General features: G+C 39.9%; 1 protein-coding gene across 1 annotated transcript in view; it reads left to right on the forward strand.

The window, feature by feature from the left end:
• The window catches only part of FAT4 (FAT atypical cadherin 4), a 333,341-nt gene that overhangs the window by 228,267 nt on the left and 85,619 nt on the right, over positions 1 to 19,455 (forward strand). The window contains exons 3-5 of the mRNA XM_040330646.1: positions 6,114 to 6,375; positions 7,480 to 7,830; positions 18,502 to 19,424. Of these exons, the coding sequence (XP_040186580.1) occupies positions 6,114 to 6,375; positions 7,480 to 7,830; positions 18,502 to 19,424 (1,536 nt within the window). The remainder of the gene's footprint in view (positions 1 to 6,113; positions 6,376 to 7,479; positions 7,831 to 18,501; positions 19,425 to 19,455) is intronic.

The raw sequence follows: 19,455 nt of genomic DNA on the forward strand, positions 1-19,455 counted from the left end.
ATAATCCTAATTAAAAGCCTTTTTAGCTTAAAAACACAATGTTCGATACTGTTGCAAATACACATGAAGTCACACTGGCTAACAAGTAATCTCTGCAAAATATGGTCCCTAAATCAAGAAAGTCAAAATCTCAATTTGCAACCCCAGCTCTTTCTGTAAACTTCAGGAAACGTTCTACCTTTGTTATTAATAAGAGATGGGGGCTTGTAAACTTTTAAGTTAGAACTATGTTTTAATTATTTGTATTTTATTTTCTAGCCAAGCTTAATGCTTGGGCAATTTTATCCAGTAATAAAAATAATATCGAGCCCTCAGTCATAGACGTCTTGCAGCATGCTGGAAAATGTTAATAGAATGTATTCTCATTCTTTATAGCTTTGTGTGAAATACACTGCCTCTTTATCTTTTGGGATTCTTTTTTTTTTCTCTCTTAGTGTACAGTTTTATATTGTTTTGTCAGCTTTTTTCAATGTGGGTTGTATCATAGGGCCAGAAATAAAGTCTTCGCAAAGCACACATATCTGACTGAAGTGAGCAGGTAACTGGTACTAGAGTTGTCACTTCAGACATGAACATGGATAATTGTTTAAATAGGAAGAATGTATTGTTCCATTAAGTTACTGAGAATACATCACTTGGTACATTTAAGATTTCAGTTACTGGTTTCTAATAAACAAAATAGTACTTCTAAACATCTTCAGGGTAAATAACATAGCACAAGCAAGTGTCTTGCCACAAGGCAGAGGCATATATAATCTGAATTGTGACTGTGCTAACTGACAGGTTGATCACTACAGTTGGATAATTAGAACCCTTAAAATATAATAGATAAAAACTCAGTTTTCTCTAAAACCATCCCAGCTCACATAACTCACCTCTCTCATTTCCTTATTGGGGAATAAAATGGTTGAAAGTCGCAGCTTGTGCCTGATATTTGTAATAAAAAATATATATCATCCCCAAAATGTAATCCCTTGCTGTTCACAAGAGGGCATACTTGCTCTACAGATTTCAACTGTTTACCCTTATCACCACTTTGTGCAAAAGTTATGAGGAAGGCTTAATCAAGGTTGGTCTATCATTGCATAGAAAATGCTGATCATGTTGATGGTTACTCTTTGCATGGTTCACCAATAGAAAGTAAACTACCTACTGTATATAGTTTATGGAATAAGGTGTGTATTTAAGGAACCAAAGCACTGCACAGAATATGGTAAAAAGTAATGGCTAACTAATTCCTTAGGGTTGACTAGAGATGGAGCTTCTCAGCCCTACAAAGGGCGTTAATTTCACAATGCTAAAAATTAGCCTTTTTAAAATCAGTTGTGATGTTGCAGGTTTTATGTCAAAACATTTTTTTTTCTGGTAAGATGTAAAACCTTTATATTTAATATTTCATTATTTATTATTATTAAATCATGTTTAAGATTCATTACCTTTGTGGATTGTATTTCAATCTATGTTTAATTTATTATCTTTCATACCTGCAATATAAATCATGTATTATTTCAATACTAATTTTGCTTAAAGCGGGAGTTCACCCATTTAAAAAAAAAAAAAAAAATCTCCCCTTAGCTTCCTGCTCGTTCGGTCTAGGGGAATCGGCTATTTATATTAAAATATAAGCAGTACTTACCCGTTTTCGAGCTGCATCTTCTTCCGTCGCTTCCGGGTATGGGTCTTCGGGAGCGGGCGTTCCTTCTTGAGTGACAGCCTTCCGAGAGGCTTCCGACGGTCGCATCCGTCGCGTCACTCGTAGCCGAAAGAAGCCGAACGTCGGTGCGGCTCTATACTGCGCCTGCGCACCGACGTTCGGCTTCTTTCGGAAAATCGTGACGCGATGGATGCGACCGTCGGAAGCCTCTCGGAAACCTGTCAATCAAGAAGGAACGCCCATTCCCGAAGCCCATACCCGGAAGCGACGGAGAGGATGCGTCTCGTAAACGGGTAAGTACTGCACATATTTTAAAATAAATAGCCGATTCCCCTAGTAATAACGAGCAGGAATCTAAGGGGGAAAAGTGCCCTCTAAGGGTGAACCCCCGCTTTAACTAGCTGGATTATATTAGACCAAAAAGTTGCAAGCCAATAAAAAATAAAGATTGTGGTTTATAAAGACATGCTGAATTCTCTAGGAATGTTTAATAAAATAGACAGTGTTAAATCTTTAAAGTTATGTTAACTTGTATTTTTTCGTCCTACATTTGGAATAAGGAACTCAAGTATTTGGAAAATATACCAAGTCCCCTATAATCTTTGGTGGTTTCTTTGTGTTTTATTCCACTTTGTAGTTTATACAGCTTCTGGAATCTATACACTGTTTTTGTCCATGGATGTTTAATGTTCTGTTGAAGTGAATGCAAGGTATAACCATGGATTAGATGGCAAAAAAAGTTTGGTATCTTACAACCCAACAACAGCGCAGCAAAACAGACACCACAGGTTCAGAGCCTCTTGTTTGTACCCAGAGAGATACCTAAGCCCAGAAGGAGATTTCTTGAAATCCCTTAGTTTTCAACAGCTCAGACGTTTGATCTGCTCTTTTGGAATCCAGGGATAGAATGTCGAAGCCTCAGTGGCCAGTGGTCCCTCTTTGAATAATTACTTATCTCTGCCTTACGTAGTCATTGCAAACCAGGCTAACTAAGTAAAGAATAGAGGTAGGAAGAAAGGGTGGTAACCCACAGCTACCAAAGTATTTCTTTGGGCAGGAGAAAACCTGATTGGTTTCAGTGCCTTACTTCACTCTGTGATACAACATGTTAGCAATGCATTGTACAAAGTACAACCACAACCTGGAGCTCTCTGTAAGGCTGCTAAAACTTCCAAACTCAGAACTCTAATCCACTTTCTCTTCCTCCTGTACCTTCATATTGGCCTTCCTATTGTTGAAAGCTGTGGGGCTAAATGGAGACAGGCCAGAGCTTACTCACTAAAGCTGTGGTCTACATTTGCATAATAGAGTTACCCAAGTTTTGAAGACTATGGCCTGGTCTTTTGAAGACTATTCTCTGAAGATAAATATAGTATTTGCACAAAGGAGTGGAACTGTAAGTGGATAGCCAGCAGTCATCACTATTTTCCAGATGTTTAATATGGCAAAGTAATAATATAAGACACAGAAAAAAGGTCTGCTGCATATGATGCCGTAACTAGCTTTTAGATACGATGACTAAAAACTGGGTTGAATTTTTAAAACACCTTCAAAGGTTTATATTAAACCTTTGAAGAAGATTTCAGGAGTCTTAGCTGGAAATGGAAGTGAGCATTTACACATTCAGATACTTGTGAAGCTTGCTATTTGGACCTAGGGACACTTTAGGAAGTAAGGTGAACCCTTCTTCATTAGACATAACAGAATCACTTACCCACTCATATACTCTATACTATAAATTAAGAATTACTTTATCTTGCATCTCTCAGTGCTTCAGTTCCAAATCTCCTGAGTAAGCTCCAAATACAGACCTCCTTTGAACCACATTGTTGAGGTAAAGATGGCTTGCAGCATGCATATGATCATTATGCTTTGGATGTTAGTTGGAAGAGATGTTTGAGAAGGAGTTTGTGAAAGTGTATTACTCCTTCACTGATTACAGACAGGCAAACAAATTTTTGTTTGCATTAATTTAACAATATAATACAGTGTGACTACTGAAAATGTAAGTATCATTTTCAAGTTCACATTACAGAACAGTTAAACATGCCTTGCTGACTCACACTTTAACAATGAGTGAAAAATGTCAGTGAGGTTTTAAGCAACATCTGTTCATAATTTTAATTATAACAAAGATTACGTACCTTTCACAGCCATTTAATTCCCATGTTAATTGTTTAAATAAGGAAAGACATGGTGTGTGAATAGTTCAGCACATTGCAGCTTATTAATGAAATCTGAACAAAAGAAGTATGTCTTTGTTGCCCACAGCAGATTCCAATTGAAAAGTTTAGATGCCCATAGACGATAACATTGGACTACAGTCTATTGTCAATGGGCTGGTCATGACAGCTTCAAAACAAATGTTCTTGAGGTACAAAGCTAGGTAAGATAGTTTTACTTAATTGTTTTATCTGGTGTTGAGACTGTTTGCTCACAGCTTCCCTCTGAACATGAGTGTAGGTATGACAAAAACTCTACCATAAAGAGGTGAAACTGGTGCAGGTGAATTTGTTTGACAATCACAATTAGTGTATGGCCCCGTACACACGTCCGAGAAACTCGACGAGCAAAACACATCGTTTTGCTCGTCGAGTTCCTTGTGAAGCCACCGAGGATCTCGGCAAGCCAAGTTTCCCCATTGACTAACGAGGAAATAGAGAACATGTTCCCTATTTGGCTCGACGAGTTCCTCGTCGGTTTCCTCGGCCAAAAGTGTACACACGACCGGTTTCCTCGGCAGAATACGGCTCCCATCGAGTTTCTGGCTGAATTCTGCCGAGAAACTCGGTCGTGTGTACGGGGCCTATGGCTTCCCATTGTCTAAAGTCCATGTCCAGCTAAATAAACAAATTGGTTTCTGCGGGCAACACACATTTTTTTTTCTTGTACAACATTTTTGATAGCTGTACTGCTTTCTCAGTCTTATGTTCATTTGAATTCCACTGTATCTTATTAACCAAGGACATTACAAGCTTCTAGTGATTGAAACAAATTACATTTCCACTAGAGTTTCCTAACAATTAACGTTCCAAGTTGATGGCCATCTTAAGACTAACTCCTATGTCTTGTAATAATAAACACTACACTGTACATATTGAATTTATGATGTAACAGTCCTATATAGTTCTATGAACTTTATGTTTCATGTGTTATTACTGTTGTGGATTAAATCCAGAGAGAGAACTTTTCCTATCATCATTTTGTGTGTGTTTGATACCCAAAGCTATTATAAGATTACTGTAGTCGTATACATTGATTTCTGCCAGGTATGCACATGAAGCAGAATAAGAACATTCTTACATATTAAATATTACATATTAGCCAAATGTTATTTTTATTAAACTTTTTGGAGCAGGGGATGTTTTAAACTGCTGTCATTTTTATTTGCCACTTGTGCCTCATTAGGGAGATTTTCCTTAACTTCCTATCCTATAGTCTTAACAGAAATTTAGAGGATATCTTTCCAATATGAAGGATATCGCCTCTTAGACAGTTGTTATGGGAACAAGTGTTTAAGTGTCAACTTAAGATTTTGGATTTACCCTTACTTCATTCCCGGTGACATTGGTGATCAGCACAGTTAGTGAGAGTGAATATCCCTAACAGAATCACAGACAGTAATAGAAACAACTAAAGTTTAGTTTACTTAGATCAGTTTGTCCTTTACATTGTTTAATTCACTGAGAGCAAATATCTTCCGCCATAAAGTCAAGTTGATTGGATAATGCTTCTAACTGTCCAATATGCCAATAGAAATGCCAGTAAAAGTTAGGCTTACCAAGGGTTGCAAAGAAGTATTTCAGAACCCTACTTTTGTCTGTTCTTAAGCCGTGTACACACGATCAGTTTTCTTATAAAAAAGAACGATGGACTGTTTTCATCAGACAAATCGATCATGTGTGGGCCTCATCAGTCTTTTTTCCATCAGTGTAAAAAAATAGAACATGTTTTAAATTTTTCCTATTAATAAAAAACCGATAGGAAATTCTGATCCTCTGTGTGGAACTCCATCGGAGAAAAATCCACGCATGCTCAGAATCAAGTCAACGCATGCTCGGAAGCATTTAACTTAATTTTTTTCAGCTCATCGTAGTGTTTTACGTCACCGCGCTTTGGTACAGTTGAAATCTAGTCTGATAGTGTGTATGCAAGACTGATGAAAGTCAGCTTAATCGGATATCCGACGAAAAAATCCATCGGATTTGATTCCATCAGAAATCTGATCGTGTGTACACGGCTTTACTACAAAAAGGTTAAAGATCAGTCTAAACTGCTATCGCATACTTCTTAAAGCAATGATATTTTATTTCTTAAAGAATCTGAATATTTTTTTTATTTTTTATGATATATCTAACATTGCATATTAGAGAAAAAGTACATTATGAATTTGGATGGCTTTATATAGAGTATCAGTCGATTGTTAAAATTCTTTACTTTTCATTTAATTCATTTTTAGGGTGCTAATGCCCTTGTAACATACACTATCATCAGTGGGGCAGACGACAGTTTCCGCATTGATCCGGAGTCTGGAGATCTAATTGCCACCAGGCGCTTAGACAGAGAGCGTCGTTCCAAGTATTCCCTCCTGGTGAGGGCAGATGATGGCCTACAGTCTTCAGATATGAGAATAAATATTACTATAAGTGACGTCAATGATCACATACCTAAGTTCACCAGGGCAGTCTACTCATTTGATGTGGCAGAAGACACCATGCCAGGTAAATTAAGCGTATAAATATTAATGTACATATCTGTTGACTAATGCATCTTTAGTTTTCAGTACTGAGATGTCTGTTCTATCTTGGTGTGTGTTTTGTAGATTTTAAGTCAAAATAAAGGTAAGATTAGGTATAGATTGAGGATGAATGATATGTAGTAGGGTCAGGTAAATTTTAAGGTTTAAAATTAAGGTTTAATATTTAAGTAGCTAAGGTTTTATATTGGGAATTAGAGCAAGCATTAAGATTCAGGTTGGGTGTTGTAGTTTAAGTTCAGGGAGAGGCGTAGTTATGGTTTTGGTTCTGTTTAACAGTTAGCCCCTATTCACACCTAGGCGTTTTGTCGCCTGTAGTGTGACACCGCAGCAGCCCCGAGACGCCAGAGGGACGAAAACACATGCACCTCTATGGAGATGGTTCACATCTCTACGCCGTACGACTGCCGCCTGAAAAAAAGTCCCGGACCTTTTTTTCAGGCGGCTTTCGGCGTTCGGCATAGGAGATGTGAACCATCTCCATAGAGGGGGTGAAGGCTGCATTCACAATCGCAGCGTTTTGTCGCCGCAAATCGCGGTACAAAACGCCGCTATTTTTTCGCCGCAATTCGCGGGACAAAACGCCGCGATTTTGTACGCCGAAGTGTTAATGCAGCCTTAGGGATAGGTTAGAGTTCAGGGACACTTTGGAAAACATATTTTTATCACACCAAAAGCCCTGCACTTGACAAATGTGCCCTACATACGACAAATGCACCAATGTGGCTCCTACACCTTTTCTTGGCAGTGAACCTTTGCGCATTTTGTCATGCAACAAGATGCGTAACTGCTTTCTGCATTTGGGTTGCCTTTAGGAGTAATGCTTGTTTTGGTGCATTTTTTCACAGTTCCAAGAATGTGCATAAAAGTTTGCGTTTCTGTGCATGTTCATGGGTGTGAATGGGGCCTAAAGGTTGCTGGAAACATTCCTCACACACACTCCTCATTATATAGGCCTGTATACTGTGGAGTCATTCTTAGAGTCCTGTAGGAAAGTGATAAGTAATGTGTCTTAAACTCATTCATCATTTATTCTTATTGTTTTTGCTTTTTAAATTGTATTCAAAAGGCTCCATCGTAGCTGCAATCCTGGCCACAGATGATGACTCAGGAATTAATGGAGAGATTACATACACTGTTACCGATGATGATGAAGATGGCATGTTCTTCTTGAACCCAGTCACTGGCGTGTTTAATGTCACACGTGCACTCGATTACGAAATACAGCAGTATTATATACTAACAGTGTGTGCTGCAGATGGAGGAGGTCAGTCCTCGTGTGTCAGAGTATACTTCAACATTCTGGATATCAATGACAATCCTCCCATCTTCAGTATGAGCTCCTACAGCACTTCTATAATGGAAAATTTGCCATACGGATCAACTATTCTGATATTCAATGTGACTGATGCAGATGAAGGTATGTTCTACCTGTGGTGATTTCATTTCATTTTATTCTGTTAAGTACTATATACTCTAACAAGATTTAGGCTGGTCATAAAGCAGGAACCAGCCGAGATTCAAACCGTGTATGGGCAGGCTAATTGTACCAAGATGATTGATCAACTTGGGTACAACCAGCCCGCCGGATTTTACTTGCAATTATCGCTAGAGGTGGCTATAGCTGTTCACAATAATCACTGGCTTCCCCCCGCCCATAAAATACAACCCGGGGTTGCAGCAAAGAAATTCACACCATTTATGGCCTGCCTTTTGATCATGGTGAAGATACAACAGAAGTGACCTTGGAGTCATATCCTTGTCCAGTGGGATAAAAAAGGTAATGTTTATTCAGTGAATAATTTACGTGACAATCCAGCTTCGTTTTTTGTTGTTGGTGATTTCTTTCTGCCTGCTGATATTTTTCAAAATGATTTGAAAATCAGGACTGAACTTGAAAGTTTTCATTGCATTATGGTAAGTGAGTTTTCTTTCTAGGGCCAATTAACAGTATGCTATGACATACTGGGTAAAAAGGAATGGCACAAACAGAGTTTAAAGGCCACAACCTTTTATTTTTTTTGGTAATTTTGGAGAGTGTTGAAAAAGAGAATCAAGTAGGATAGTAGAGAAATTTGAGAAGGATTAAAAACCCCATCAGTCTTTACTTCCTGTCCTGCAACACAAAAGGAAGTGAGAGGAAGTATGTACAAAGTGAGGGAATTCCCTCTCTTAGATAGCTGTCACCAAGACTGGTGTCCTCATTGAAAAAATTACCCTCAACACCTGTTCTGGTGACAACTGTAACATTTTGGAATTCCTATTACTTTCTGACTTGGTAACAATGATCACCAGGACAAATACAATCTGCTTGGAGGGGAATTTCCCTCTTAGATAGCTGTTGCTAAGATTTGTGTCCCCAATGGAAGATATACTGTACCCTCACCACTTGTTCTGATGACAGCTGTAACATTTTGGATTTCCTATCCATTTTTGTGTTGGTAACAATGGTCACCTGGACAATTAGAATCTACTTGGAGGGGACACAGATAGAAGGCAGAAGGGGGAGGGGTCACCCGGTTATGTCACTGTGTGGCCCCGCCCATGGCTATATAACAGCTGTCATCGCGAAAAAGCTGCAGGTGGTGGGACGCCTCCCATTGAACCATTTTTCTTTTTCTTTTTTCTGGTTCGTCGTCGCTGTGATTGAAGATGGATATGCATCACAGGACACTTTTTTAATTAAATAAAGGAATTGTCAAAAACTGTCTCCTGTCAGTTTTACTTTTTTTACACGTTTTTGGTGTATGGGTAGGGCTTCAATTTACCCAATACCCATTCACATAGGAGGAGGTGGATCTGGGGCCCCCCACCCACAGACCCCCACAACCATCGGGCAAGGGTTGTGGGGATGAGGCCCTTGTCCCTATCAAAATGGGGACAAGGTGTTTTGGGGAGACCCAAACGCAACCTCCTCATGTTGAGGGCATGTGGCCTGATATGGTTCAGGAGGGGGTGCTCTCTCATCCCCCCCATTTTCCTGTGGCCTGCCTGGTTGCATGCTTGGATACGGGTCTGGTATGGATTTTGAGGGGTCCTCCACACCATTTTTTTATTATTTTGGCTTGGGGATTCCACTTAAAATCCATACCAGACCTGAAGGGCCTGGTATGGATTTTGAGGGGACCCCACACCATTTTTTTTTATTTTGGTGCTGGGTTCCCCTTAATATCCATGACAGACCTGAAGGACCTGGTATGGATTTTAGGGGGGACACCCACACCATTTAAAAAAATAATAATTGGCATGGGGTTTCCCTTTAATATTTATACCAGACCCAAAGGACCTGTTATGGACAAGGAGGAACCTGTGCCTTTTTTCTCAACGATTTTTACCTATATTGCCAGGATCTGACAATACATTACAGCCGTGAGCAGTTTTAAATTACATTTTTTCCTTTAGAAATGTCATTTTACTGTGGTACTGTTATGAACATGGGAAATATGTGCTACTTTACAGGCAGACTAAGGACACCCCCCAGGCACGATATTTGAAGGAATATTTTATCTGTATAGTTTCATTTTAGGCATTAATAAAATCACTGCTTCTGAAAAAACACAGTTTTTAAAACTTTTTTTTTTGCATTGATACATGTCTTCTTGGGCAGGACCCAGGTCCCCATACACTTTTTATGGCAATAACTTGCATATAAGCCTTTAAAATTAGCACTTTTGATTTTTCACATTTGTGTCCCATAGACTTTAATGATGTTCGCGTGTTTGTACAAATTCCCTGCCTGTTCGCATGTTTCGATGCAAACCAAACAGGGAGGGTATTCGGCTCATCCCTAGTAGCCGCCACCAGCCATTTAAGAATCAGTAACCTGCAATATATAATACGTTTTTGCTTTTGGGTTTAATACCACAACAATCTACGGTACTAATTACGGTAAATAGAAACTAATTAAGATATTGCAGGAAATTGAAGCTGGCCTTAAACGCTGTTTAATAAAAAAATTCCAACATGACAGGATTTAATTAAACAATCAATATCTGTGAGGCAGGGATGGCCCCACACTGTTCAAAATTATCTGGAGTTGTTTTTATGTCTTGTTCAATTATTGAACACCATTCATGTTTTCTATTTAATGATTCAAAATATTGTTAAATATGACAGTGATATTATGTGTTTGGTAGTTTCATAGTTCTGATTTCTGTAGTAATAGCCACATTGTTTATATTGTTATCACAGTAGCTTCCTGCATATTGTGCTTCTACATTGAATGCTACACCCTTTTCATATATGGCAGAGCATGATTCATTTTTTTCAGGAATCTGCACAAAGGAGCTGTCTGCTGTTCAGGAAGTTTCCACGTATACCAATCATGAATATTTACAACAATGACACTACTTCAAATCCATTCAAAGAAAACCCCTACAGCAACTTAGAGTACTAAGGCTTAACAAATCAGTGATCACGTTAAACACTTCCAGAAATCAGCCTTTTTTACTCAGGCTGTAAAATACTTGGATTTAAATGTGTCATGCGGTAATTAAAAGTGGTTCTAAAGGTTCAGGTTTTTTTTTTTTTACCTTAAAGCGGGGGTTCACCCTAAAAACGATTTTCTAACATGACATCCAGCTCACTCTCTACATTGACAGTATGCCGTAATTTTTAATTTTTTTTTGCTGTACATACCTTTGTATAGCTATTATCTTACCCGGCTTCCGGGTAGGGCCTCCCGTGAGAATGGGTGTTCCTATCCAGCAGGTGATTGACGTGATGACATAAACGACCTCCACCCGTCGCATAAGGAGCGTCACGGGTTGCCGAAAGAAGCCGAACGTCGTTGCGCAGGCGCCGTTTAGCGCAAACTCGCCGCTCGGATTCTTTCGGCAACCCTTGACGCTCCTTATGCGACGGGTGGAGGTCGTTTTTGTCATCACGTCAATCACTTGCTGGATAGGAACGCCCACTCCCGCGGGAGGCCCTACTTGGAAGCCGGGGAAGAAAATTTTCCGCGATGAATATGCTAATTAGCTAGATACGCCGATTCACGAACGTATGTGCGCCCGGCATATCAAGATACGTAGTTTACGTAAGACATACGTCGGTGTAAAGTTACCCCTCATAAAGCAGGGTTAAGTCATGTTAGGTATGGACGTCCGAAACGTACGAACAGTGTCGTATTTTACGTTGTTTCCGTAATTCATCCGTTAATGGGGCTGGACGTAAGTTACGTTCACGTCGACTAGGCATTGAGCGGGCGTAATTGAATTTGAAAATTCGACTAGGTACTGAGCATGCGCGCGCATGCGCCGTTCGAAAAAAGCATCATTTACGTGGGGTCATGATTAGTTTACATAAAACACACCCCCTGTTCCTCATTTGTTTTAGGCGCGCTTACGCCGGCACAAGTGCTTTGTGAATACAGAACTTGCCTCTCTAAGTTGCGGCGGCGTAGCGCAACTACGATACGCTACGCCCGCTTACATTTACGCCGCCTTACGAGAATCTGGGCCTATATGTCAAGTCACTTGTATCCATTTTTATATTATAGTGTACATACAGTATATGTGTTCCAGTGGGAAAAAAATCTTTTACAATTTTGAAATGTATGCTTCATTAGGTTGTATAGAAATTACATTATATGGTGACATGGAAGTGCTACAAGGCTACATGGATCACCCCTTGTATGACTATTGTGGACACATGTGCAAGTCTCTGCGTGACACAGCACAGTCCCTAAAAGAGCTTGAGAAGGTGAAGCTTTGCACAGAGATAGGCTTAAAGTTGTTCTTGCCGACATCAAGCGCGTTCTCGACGGGGGGCTTTCGAGGGCTCTGGTAATAAATGGGGGGCCTGCAATCGCCAAATGTTTTTTCACCTTAATGCATAGGATGCATTAAGGTGAAAAAACATGAACCTTTACAACCCCTGTAAAGTCACATGAAATAATATTTTCAAAAGTTTAGTGAAAACAGTTCAGGAGCTGAATATGTTGCACCTTATGGAGTGGGTAATGCTGGAGGGTCTGCTGTAGCATACTAATAAGGCCTCATGCCCACAGGTTTTTAACACCGTTTTTTCCTGGCATCGGTACTAGCTTTACAGCTCGTTTTTTTAAACGCCCATGGGCATAAGACCTAAATGTCACAGCTCACTCCACACAGCAACTGAGTGTTTATTGTTGCAAGCAATTTAGTATGGTATGCACATTTTTACAAAAAGCAATGTTTAGGTGCATGTCCTTCCTTCACGCTTGGTATCTTGGTATTTTACACTTGGTAAAACATATAGTTTTAATAACTGACAATTTATGTTTCCACGGCACTTTAGTAGATAGTATAATTTTCTTGCATTAAGCCTGCTCCTGCAGTGTGGGAATTCTCTTGGCTATGCTCTCTCCCACTCTTATTGCTCAAAATAATGATCAGTCAAACCCACTGCCTCTCGCTAAATACTTTTTAGACCTGCTCCCAGTTTGCTGTTCCTTTCATTACATTCCAGGGCTTATCTTCCATATCAGAGTTAATTCTGCCCCTACTGTTAAAGAATATATTTAAAAAAATGAAACTGCTGATCCCATACTCATAATCTAAGGAGCAGAAGATACTGAATATGAAAAGATTACTCAAGCTACAGGGAGTGCAGAATTATTAGGCAAATGAGTATTTTGACCACATCATCCTCTTTCTGCATGTTGTCTTACTCCAAGCTGTATAGGCTCGAAAGCCTACTACCAATTAAGCATATTAGGTGATGTGCATCTCTGTAATGAGAAGGTGTGTGGTCTAATGACATCAACACCCTATATCAGGTGTGCATAATTATTAGTCAACTTCCTTTCCTTTGGCAAAATGGGTCAAAAGAAGGACTTGACAGGCTCAGAAAAGTCAAAAATAGTGAGATATCTTGAAGAGGGATGCAGCACTCTTAAAATTGCAAAGCTTCTGAAGAGTGATCATCGAACAATCAAGCGTTTCATTCAAAATAGTCAACAGGGTCGCAAGAAGCGTGTGGAAAAACCAAGGCGCAAAATAACTGCCCATGAACTGAGAAAAGTCAAGCGTGCAGCTGCCAAGATGCCACTTGCCACCAGTTTGGCCATATTTCAGAGCTGCAACATCACTGGAGTGCCCAAAAGCACAAGGTGTGCAATACTCAGAGACATGGCCAAGGTAAGAAAGGCTGAAAGACGACCACCACTGAACAAGACACACAAGCTGAAACGTCAAGACTGGGCCAAGAAATATCTCAAGACTGATTTTTCGAAGGTTTTATGGACTGATGAAATGAGAGTGAGTCTTGATGGGCCATATGGATGGGCCCGTGGCTGGATTGGTAAAGGGCAGAGAGCTCCAGTCCGACTCAGACGCCAGCAAGGTGGAGGTGGAGTACTGGTTTGGGCTGGTATCATCAAAGATGAGCTTGTGGGGCCTTTTCGGGTTGAGGATGGAGTCAAGCTCAACTCCCAGTCCTACTGCCAGTTTCTTGAAGACACCTTCTTCAAGCAGTGGTACAGGAAGAAGTCTGCATCCTTCAAGAAAAACATGATTTTCATGCAGGACAATGCTCCATCACACGCGTCCAAGTACTCCACAGCGTGGCTGGCAAGAAAGGGTATAAAATAAGAAAAACTAATGACATGGCCTCCTTGTTCACCTGATCTGAACCCCATTGAGAACCTGTGGTCCATCATCAAATGTGAGATTTACAAGGAGGGAAAACAGTACACCTCTCTGAACAGTGTCTGGGAGGCTGTGGTTGCTGCTGCACGCAATGTTGATGGTGAACAGATCAAAACACTGACAGAATCCATGGATGGCAGGCTTTTGAGTGTCCTTGCAAAGAAAGGTGGCTATATTGGTCACTGATTTGTTTTTGTTTTGTTTTTGAATGTCAGAAATGTATATTTGTGAATGTTGAGATGTTATATTGGTTTCACTGGTAAAAATAAATAATTGAAATGGGTATATATTTTTTTTTTGTTAAGTTGCCTAATAATTATGCACAGTAATAGTCACCTGCACACACAGATATCCCCCTAAAATAGCTAAAACTAAAAACAAACGAAAAACTACTTCCAAAAATATTCAGCTTTGATATTAATGAGTTTTTTGGGTTCATTGAGAACATGGTTGTTGTTCAATAATAAAATTAATCCTCAAAAATACAACTTGCCTAATAATTCTGCACTCCCTGTATAGCAGAATCCAAAATTAATTAAATGATAATGTTTTTTACATGACAGTAATTCAGATATTAGGCACTAATAAACTCAATTCATCTTATAACAAATGATATACAATAATGGCGCACGCTTTTGTGGAAGATATAACAGATTTCAAATAAAGTCCTTTGAGCAAGATAAATAAAGCTCTAGAGTGAGAGGAGCAGTCTGATATTCTGGGCAGCCTTGTTGGGGAGCTGAAGCCGAACTCCAAACATGCAAAATAGAGGAAACAACAAAACAGGCGCCACTTAGAAAAAACTGTAAACTTTCATGAGCAGACAGCATCAAAGCACTCACATGAAAGTTTCTGTGTACAGGCATCTAGTTGGGGTCCAGGAGACAGTCAGTATCTCAGCCGCTGTGGTGGGGTCCCTGAAGCAGTTGCTGCTGTGTATTCCACTGATGGAGAGGCGCAGGAGCCGGTTCAACCACCGAAGATTTCCGGGTATGGTGTGCAGGGACCAGACAGAGGGCTGGAGCGCACGCTGGGACGCAACGGCGTGAGGGAGGAATGACGTCCCATTCCGGCCAGTGCTCTCAGCCACTGGCTGAAAGCGCTGATCGGGAGCTGGTTGGCTGCTGGTTTTCCAAACGACCAGCTTCTGTTGGATTGGCTGACATACACAGTCGAACATTTTTTATTGGACGAGTCGATGTCTCCCGACATTCGGCCCGTTGTGTGATTGGATTTAGACTTTCATGTTAGTTAAGGTTTTGGTCTCCCTGGTCACTTCCTACTTCCTGGACCCCCAGCCAATAAAAAGTTTAGGATTATGAAATTGTTGGGTCATATGTTTACTGTTTCTCACTAGGTAAGAAAGACAATCCATTAGAAGTAGCTTTCTTGTTCAGTGGATAATGAAAGGGTTCTCTCTCTGGCTCAGACCTTATGATAAAGAGTGTAGAATGCATGAAAGACTTTACATAGGACCACATTAAATATAGCCTGGTCATCATTTTTGAAACTTTTGTCTATCTTCTTAATGAATAATATAGCATATATTCATCCAGACCAAGTTTCTTATATTCAGAAGAATTTAGATGAAATGGAATAAATGTTTTGATTTTAAGGTCGGGTTCATACCTATGCGAATTGGACGCATCCAATTTGCATGACAGGAGATTGTGACCAGCTCTCTATGGAGCTGGTTCACATATCTACGTTTCAGCTGAGGAGCGGCTTGCAGAGGAACGCTGTGCATCTTTGTTTTCATTTCAGGGCCGAATTCAGGCAAAAATTTGGCTATGATTCGTCCCTGAAATACAGCAGAGGGAGGCACCAGACCCCTGCTGTGAGCTGCATCTGTCGGAGGATGAAAAACCAACAAACGGTATGCATGTGTGAAAGGGGTCTAAGAAATTAAAGCTGAACTCCAGCTAACACTTTTCAAACAGTTACAGCAACTCTTTGGGCATAAAAGTCTTACATAACCGCCACTTCTGCTGGACAGTTTGCTCTGTTAAAGGAAGTTGAAAAATAACAGTGTTCCTGGATCGCCAGGTGAAAATAAAAAACAAACTAAAAAAGAAAACAAATGTAGCCAGCCACCTAAAAAAAAAGCTGCAATGTATAACATTTTTGTTTTTGGGTTTGCTAATGCTTTAGGCTTCCAGTATCTCTGGAACAACTGATTGTTCTGGCTTGTGGTTTGTCTTGATGGTAACCTCCAAAATTTCTTGTTTTACTCATATTACATTTTAATTTATGTTTGTTTATTTTGATCAAGGTTATTAATGTTAGTGCCATTTTTAGGGCTTACAAATAGGTATATGTGGGATTTATCTAATGCTCAGAAAATGGGTAATATGTTGTTCAAAAAAACAATTGATCACTGTTTGAGCTGGAAAACTTTGAAATGGGCATAAATTAGTACATTGCAGTTTAATTATCCTAAGCAGTTCTTAATATCTGTTCAGCAAATGGGTCGATCTTTGTTGGTACAATATTACATATAATACCAATATGAAAGGAACCAGTCTTCCTGAACAATTAACCTAATTAATTCCCTATCCATAGCCGCTAGCTTTGTAAATTGTAAATCTCCTTTAAGTAATCCTGCCTTTGGTGACTTACTTCAAAAGTGATTATGTTTATTAACTGAATCTCTCTGTCTACTGCATCATCAGTTTTCTGAAAGATCTTATTATTTCAGCAATTCCTGTCATGACATAAGCTACTAAGTCTAGCATTCTGACTCCTTTCTTTCCCTGTGAGTTAGATTATTGGTTTCTGTTCATATAACAGCATGGTTTGGCTTATGGTCCCTTAGATGCTCTAGACACTTTTGTATAGATATGGCCCAAATACTATTGTCTTGTAAAAGTTTTTCTATTAATATTTATCTTTTTTTTCTTCTTATAAATGTATCTACAGCATGGATACTTACTTCTTAGTAGAAACCTGGCAAACATCATTTGCCATTTATTATATTTATTTTTTATTAAGTCAGTGCTAATAAATAAAATAGAAATGTTTTTCTACACTTATTAAAATCCTTTTAATGTAGTTCTCAATTTCACAAACAACATTGTATACATGCAATGTTATTATTTAAACCAGAGTGAAGATAATTTATTATATTAAACCATGATAACTCTTGAGTCTTTGAAAAACATAGTATGATCAAAGGGCATGTGAATCAGCATTTTTATCCTCAGTGCCGATCCTGACCTCCATGGGGCCCTAAGCAAAATGACATGTCACATTAAATTAAAGTTGAGAAGCGGGGGGGGGGGGATGCTGCCGACAGTAACATGTCACATTAAAGATTAAAGGGGAGGGGTGTTCTGCTGTCGGAAATTACATCCTACATTAAAGTGAGAAGCAGGGGTTACTGACCTCTTACCTCTTCTCCCATGCAGCCAGCGAATTGAGAATCGGGGTGAGGGCCCAAAAATGACTTCTCACCAGGCAGGACCTCTAGTAATTTGGGGGGCCCTCCGCAGCTTTGTGGGGCCCTAAGCGGCTTGCATAGTGAGCCTATAGGGCGGATCGGCCCTGTTTATCCTATATACTCAGTCTGGAAGGCAGTAGGTTACCCAGTGGTTTTCAATAGATATTTTATGTTATACTAAGTTTTATTTGTACTCCAGTCCAGGAACTGTGGGCCAGATCCACAAAAGGGTTACGACGGCGTATCTGCTGATACGCCATCGTATCCCTGTTTCTATCTATGCGGCTGATTCATAGAATCAGTTACGCATAGATATCCCAAAGATCCGGCAGGTGTAATTGTTTTACACTGTCGGATCTTAGGATGCAGTACCGCTGCCGCCGCTGGGGGCATTTCTTGTCGTAAACCAGCGTCGGGTATGCAAATTAGCACTTACGGAGATCCACAAAGGTTTTTCCCTTTGTAAAGTCGCCGTAAGTGTTAGTTTGCCGTCGCAAAGATAGGGCTGCTTTTACAAAGTGTAAAGTTAGTACACCATGTAAAAGTATACCCGTCTTTCCCGCGTCGCTGTCAAATTTTTTTTTTCCCGCCGCATCTCTTTTCTACACGTCGCGATTCACAAAACTCGGCGCAACGTACTGCAAAGCACGTCGGGAAAATAGCGTCGGGAGCATGCGCAGTACGTCCGGCGTGGGAGCGCGCCTAATTTAAATGGGACTCGCCCCATTTCAATTGGCCCGCCTTACGCCGGACTGATTTAGGATACACCGCCGCAAATTTCCAGGTAAGTGCTTTGTGGATCGGGCACTAACTTGGGCAATTTGCGGCGGTGTAACTAAAATCACAAAAGTTACGTTGCGCCTGCTGGTTGTGGATCTGGCCCTGTATAGTTACTCCAGAGAGAAAAAAATATATATATGTCTGTGTGTGTGTTTTGCACGCTTTTACTACTTGGTAACATTGCAGTTTGGTGGCAATAATCTTTTTTCGTTATTAATCAAATTTCTCAATTTATTTTCAGGGTTGAATTCAAAATTGTCCTACAGCATATCTTCTGGAGATAGTATGGGCCAATTTCAGATTAACAAAGATGGAGCCCTAAAACTAAAAAAGTCATTAGACAGGGAAATCCAGTCATTCTATAATCTTGTGGTTCAAGTACATGATATGGCACCTCCACCAGCATCTAGATACACAAGTTCAGCGGAAGTATCAATAATTTTATTAGATGTCAACGACAACCCACCAAGTTTCATCTCTCCAAAATTGACTTATATCCAAGAGAACACTCCTACTGACACTATTGTGTTCCGGGCACAAGCCACAGATCCTGACAGTGGTCCAAACTGTTATATTCAGTATTCATTACTTAGTTCACTGGGTAACAAATTTAGCATTGGAAATATTGATGGGGAGGTGCATCTGACAGGAGAGCTGGATCGTGAAGATGTTTCCAATTATACCCTAACAATCATTGCAACTGATAAAGGGGAACCGCCACTTTCTTCATCTGTGGATGTCACCGTTATGGTGCTTGATGTCAATGACAACAACCCTCGCTTCTCACAAAGCATTTTTAAAGTGGAAATAAGTGAAAATACCCTAACTGGAACAGATCTTATCCAGGTAGTTGCATCAGATGCAGACGAAGGATTAAATGGAATGGTCCGTTACAGCATCATAGAAGGAAATCCAAACAATGACTTTAGGATTGATTCAGTTACTGGAGTAATATCAATAGCCAAACCTTTGGACCGTGAAAAGAGGTCTTCCTACACATTGGTTGTCCAGTCATCAGATCGTGGTAGCAATTCACGGACAGACACAGCAACAGTTAGCATTATTCTAACTGACGTTAATGATGTGGTTCCTAAATTTGAATTATCACCCTATTCAGTTAATGTACCTGAAAATCTGGAGACCTTTCCAAAAGTTATTCTTCAGGTAAGTGGCATCTTAACTACAGCGTTAAGGA

This window comes from Rana temporaria, chromosome 1 (assembly GCF_905171775.1).
Source record: "Rana temporaria chromosome 1, aRanTem1.1, whole genome shotgun sequence".
In the NCBI taxonomy this organism is placed as follows: Eukaryota; Metazoa; Chordata; class Amphibia; order Anura; family Ranidae; genus Rana; species Rana temporaria.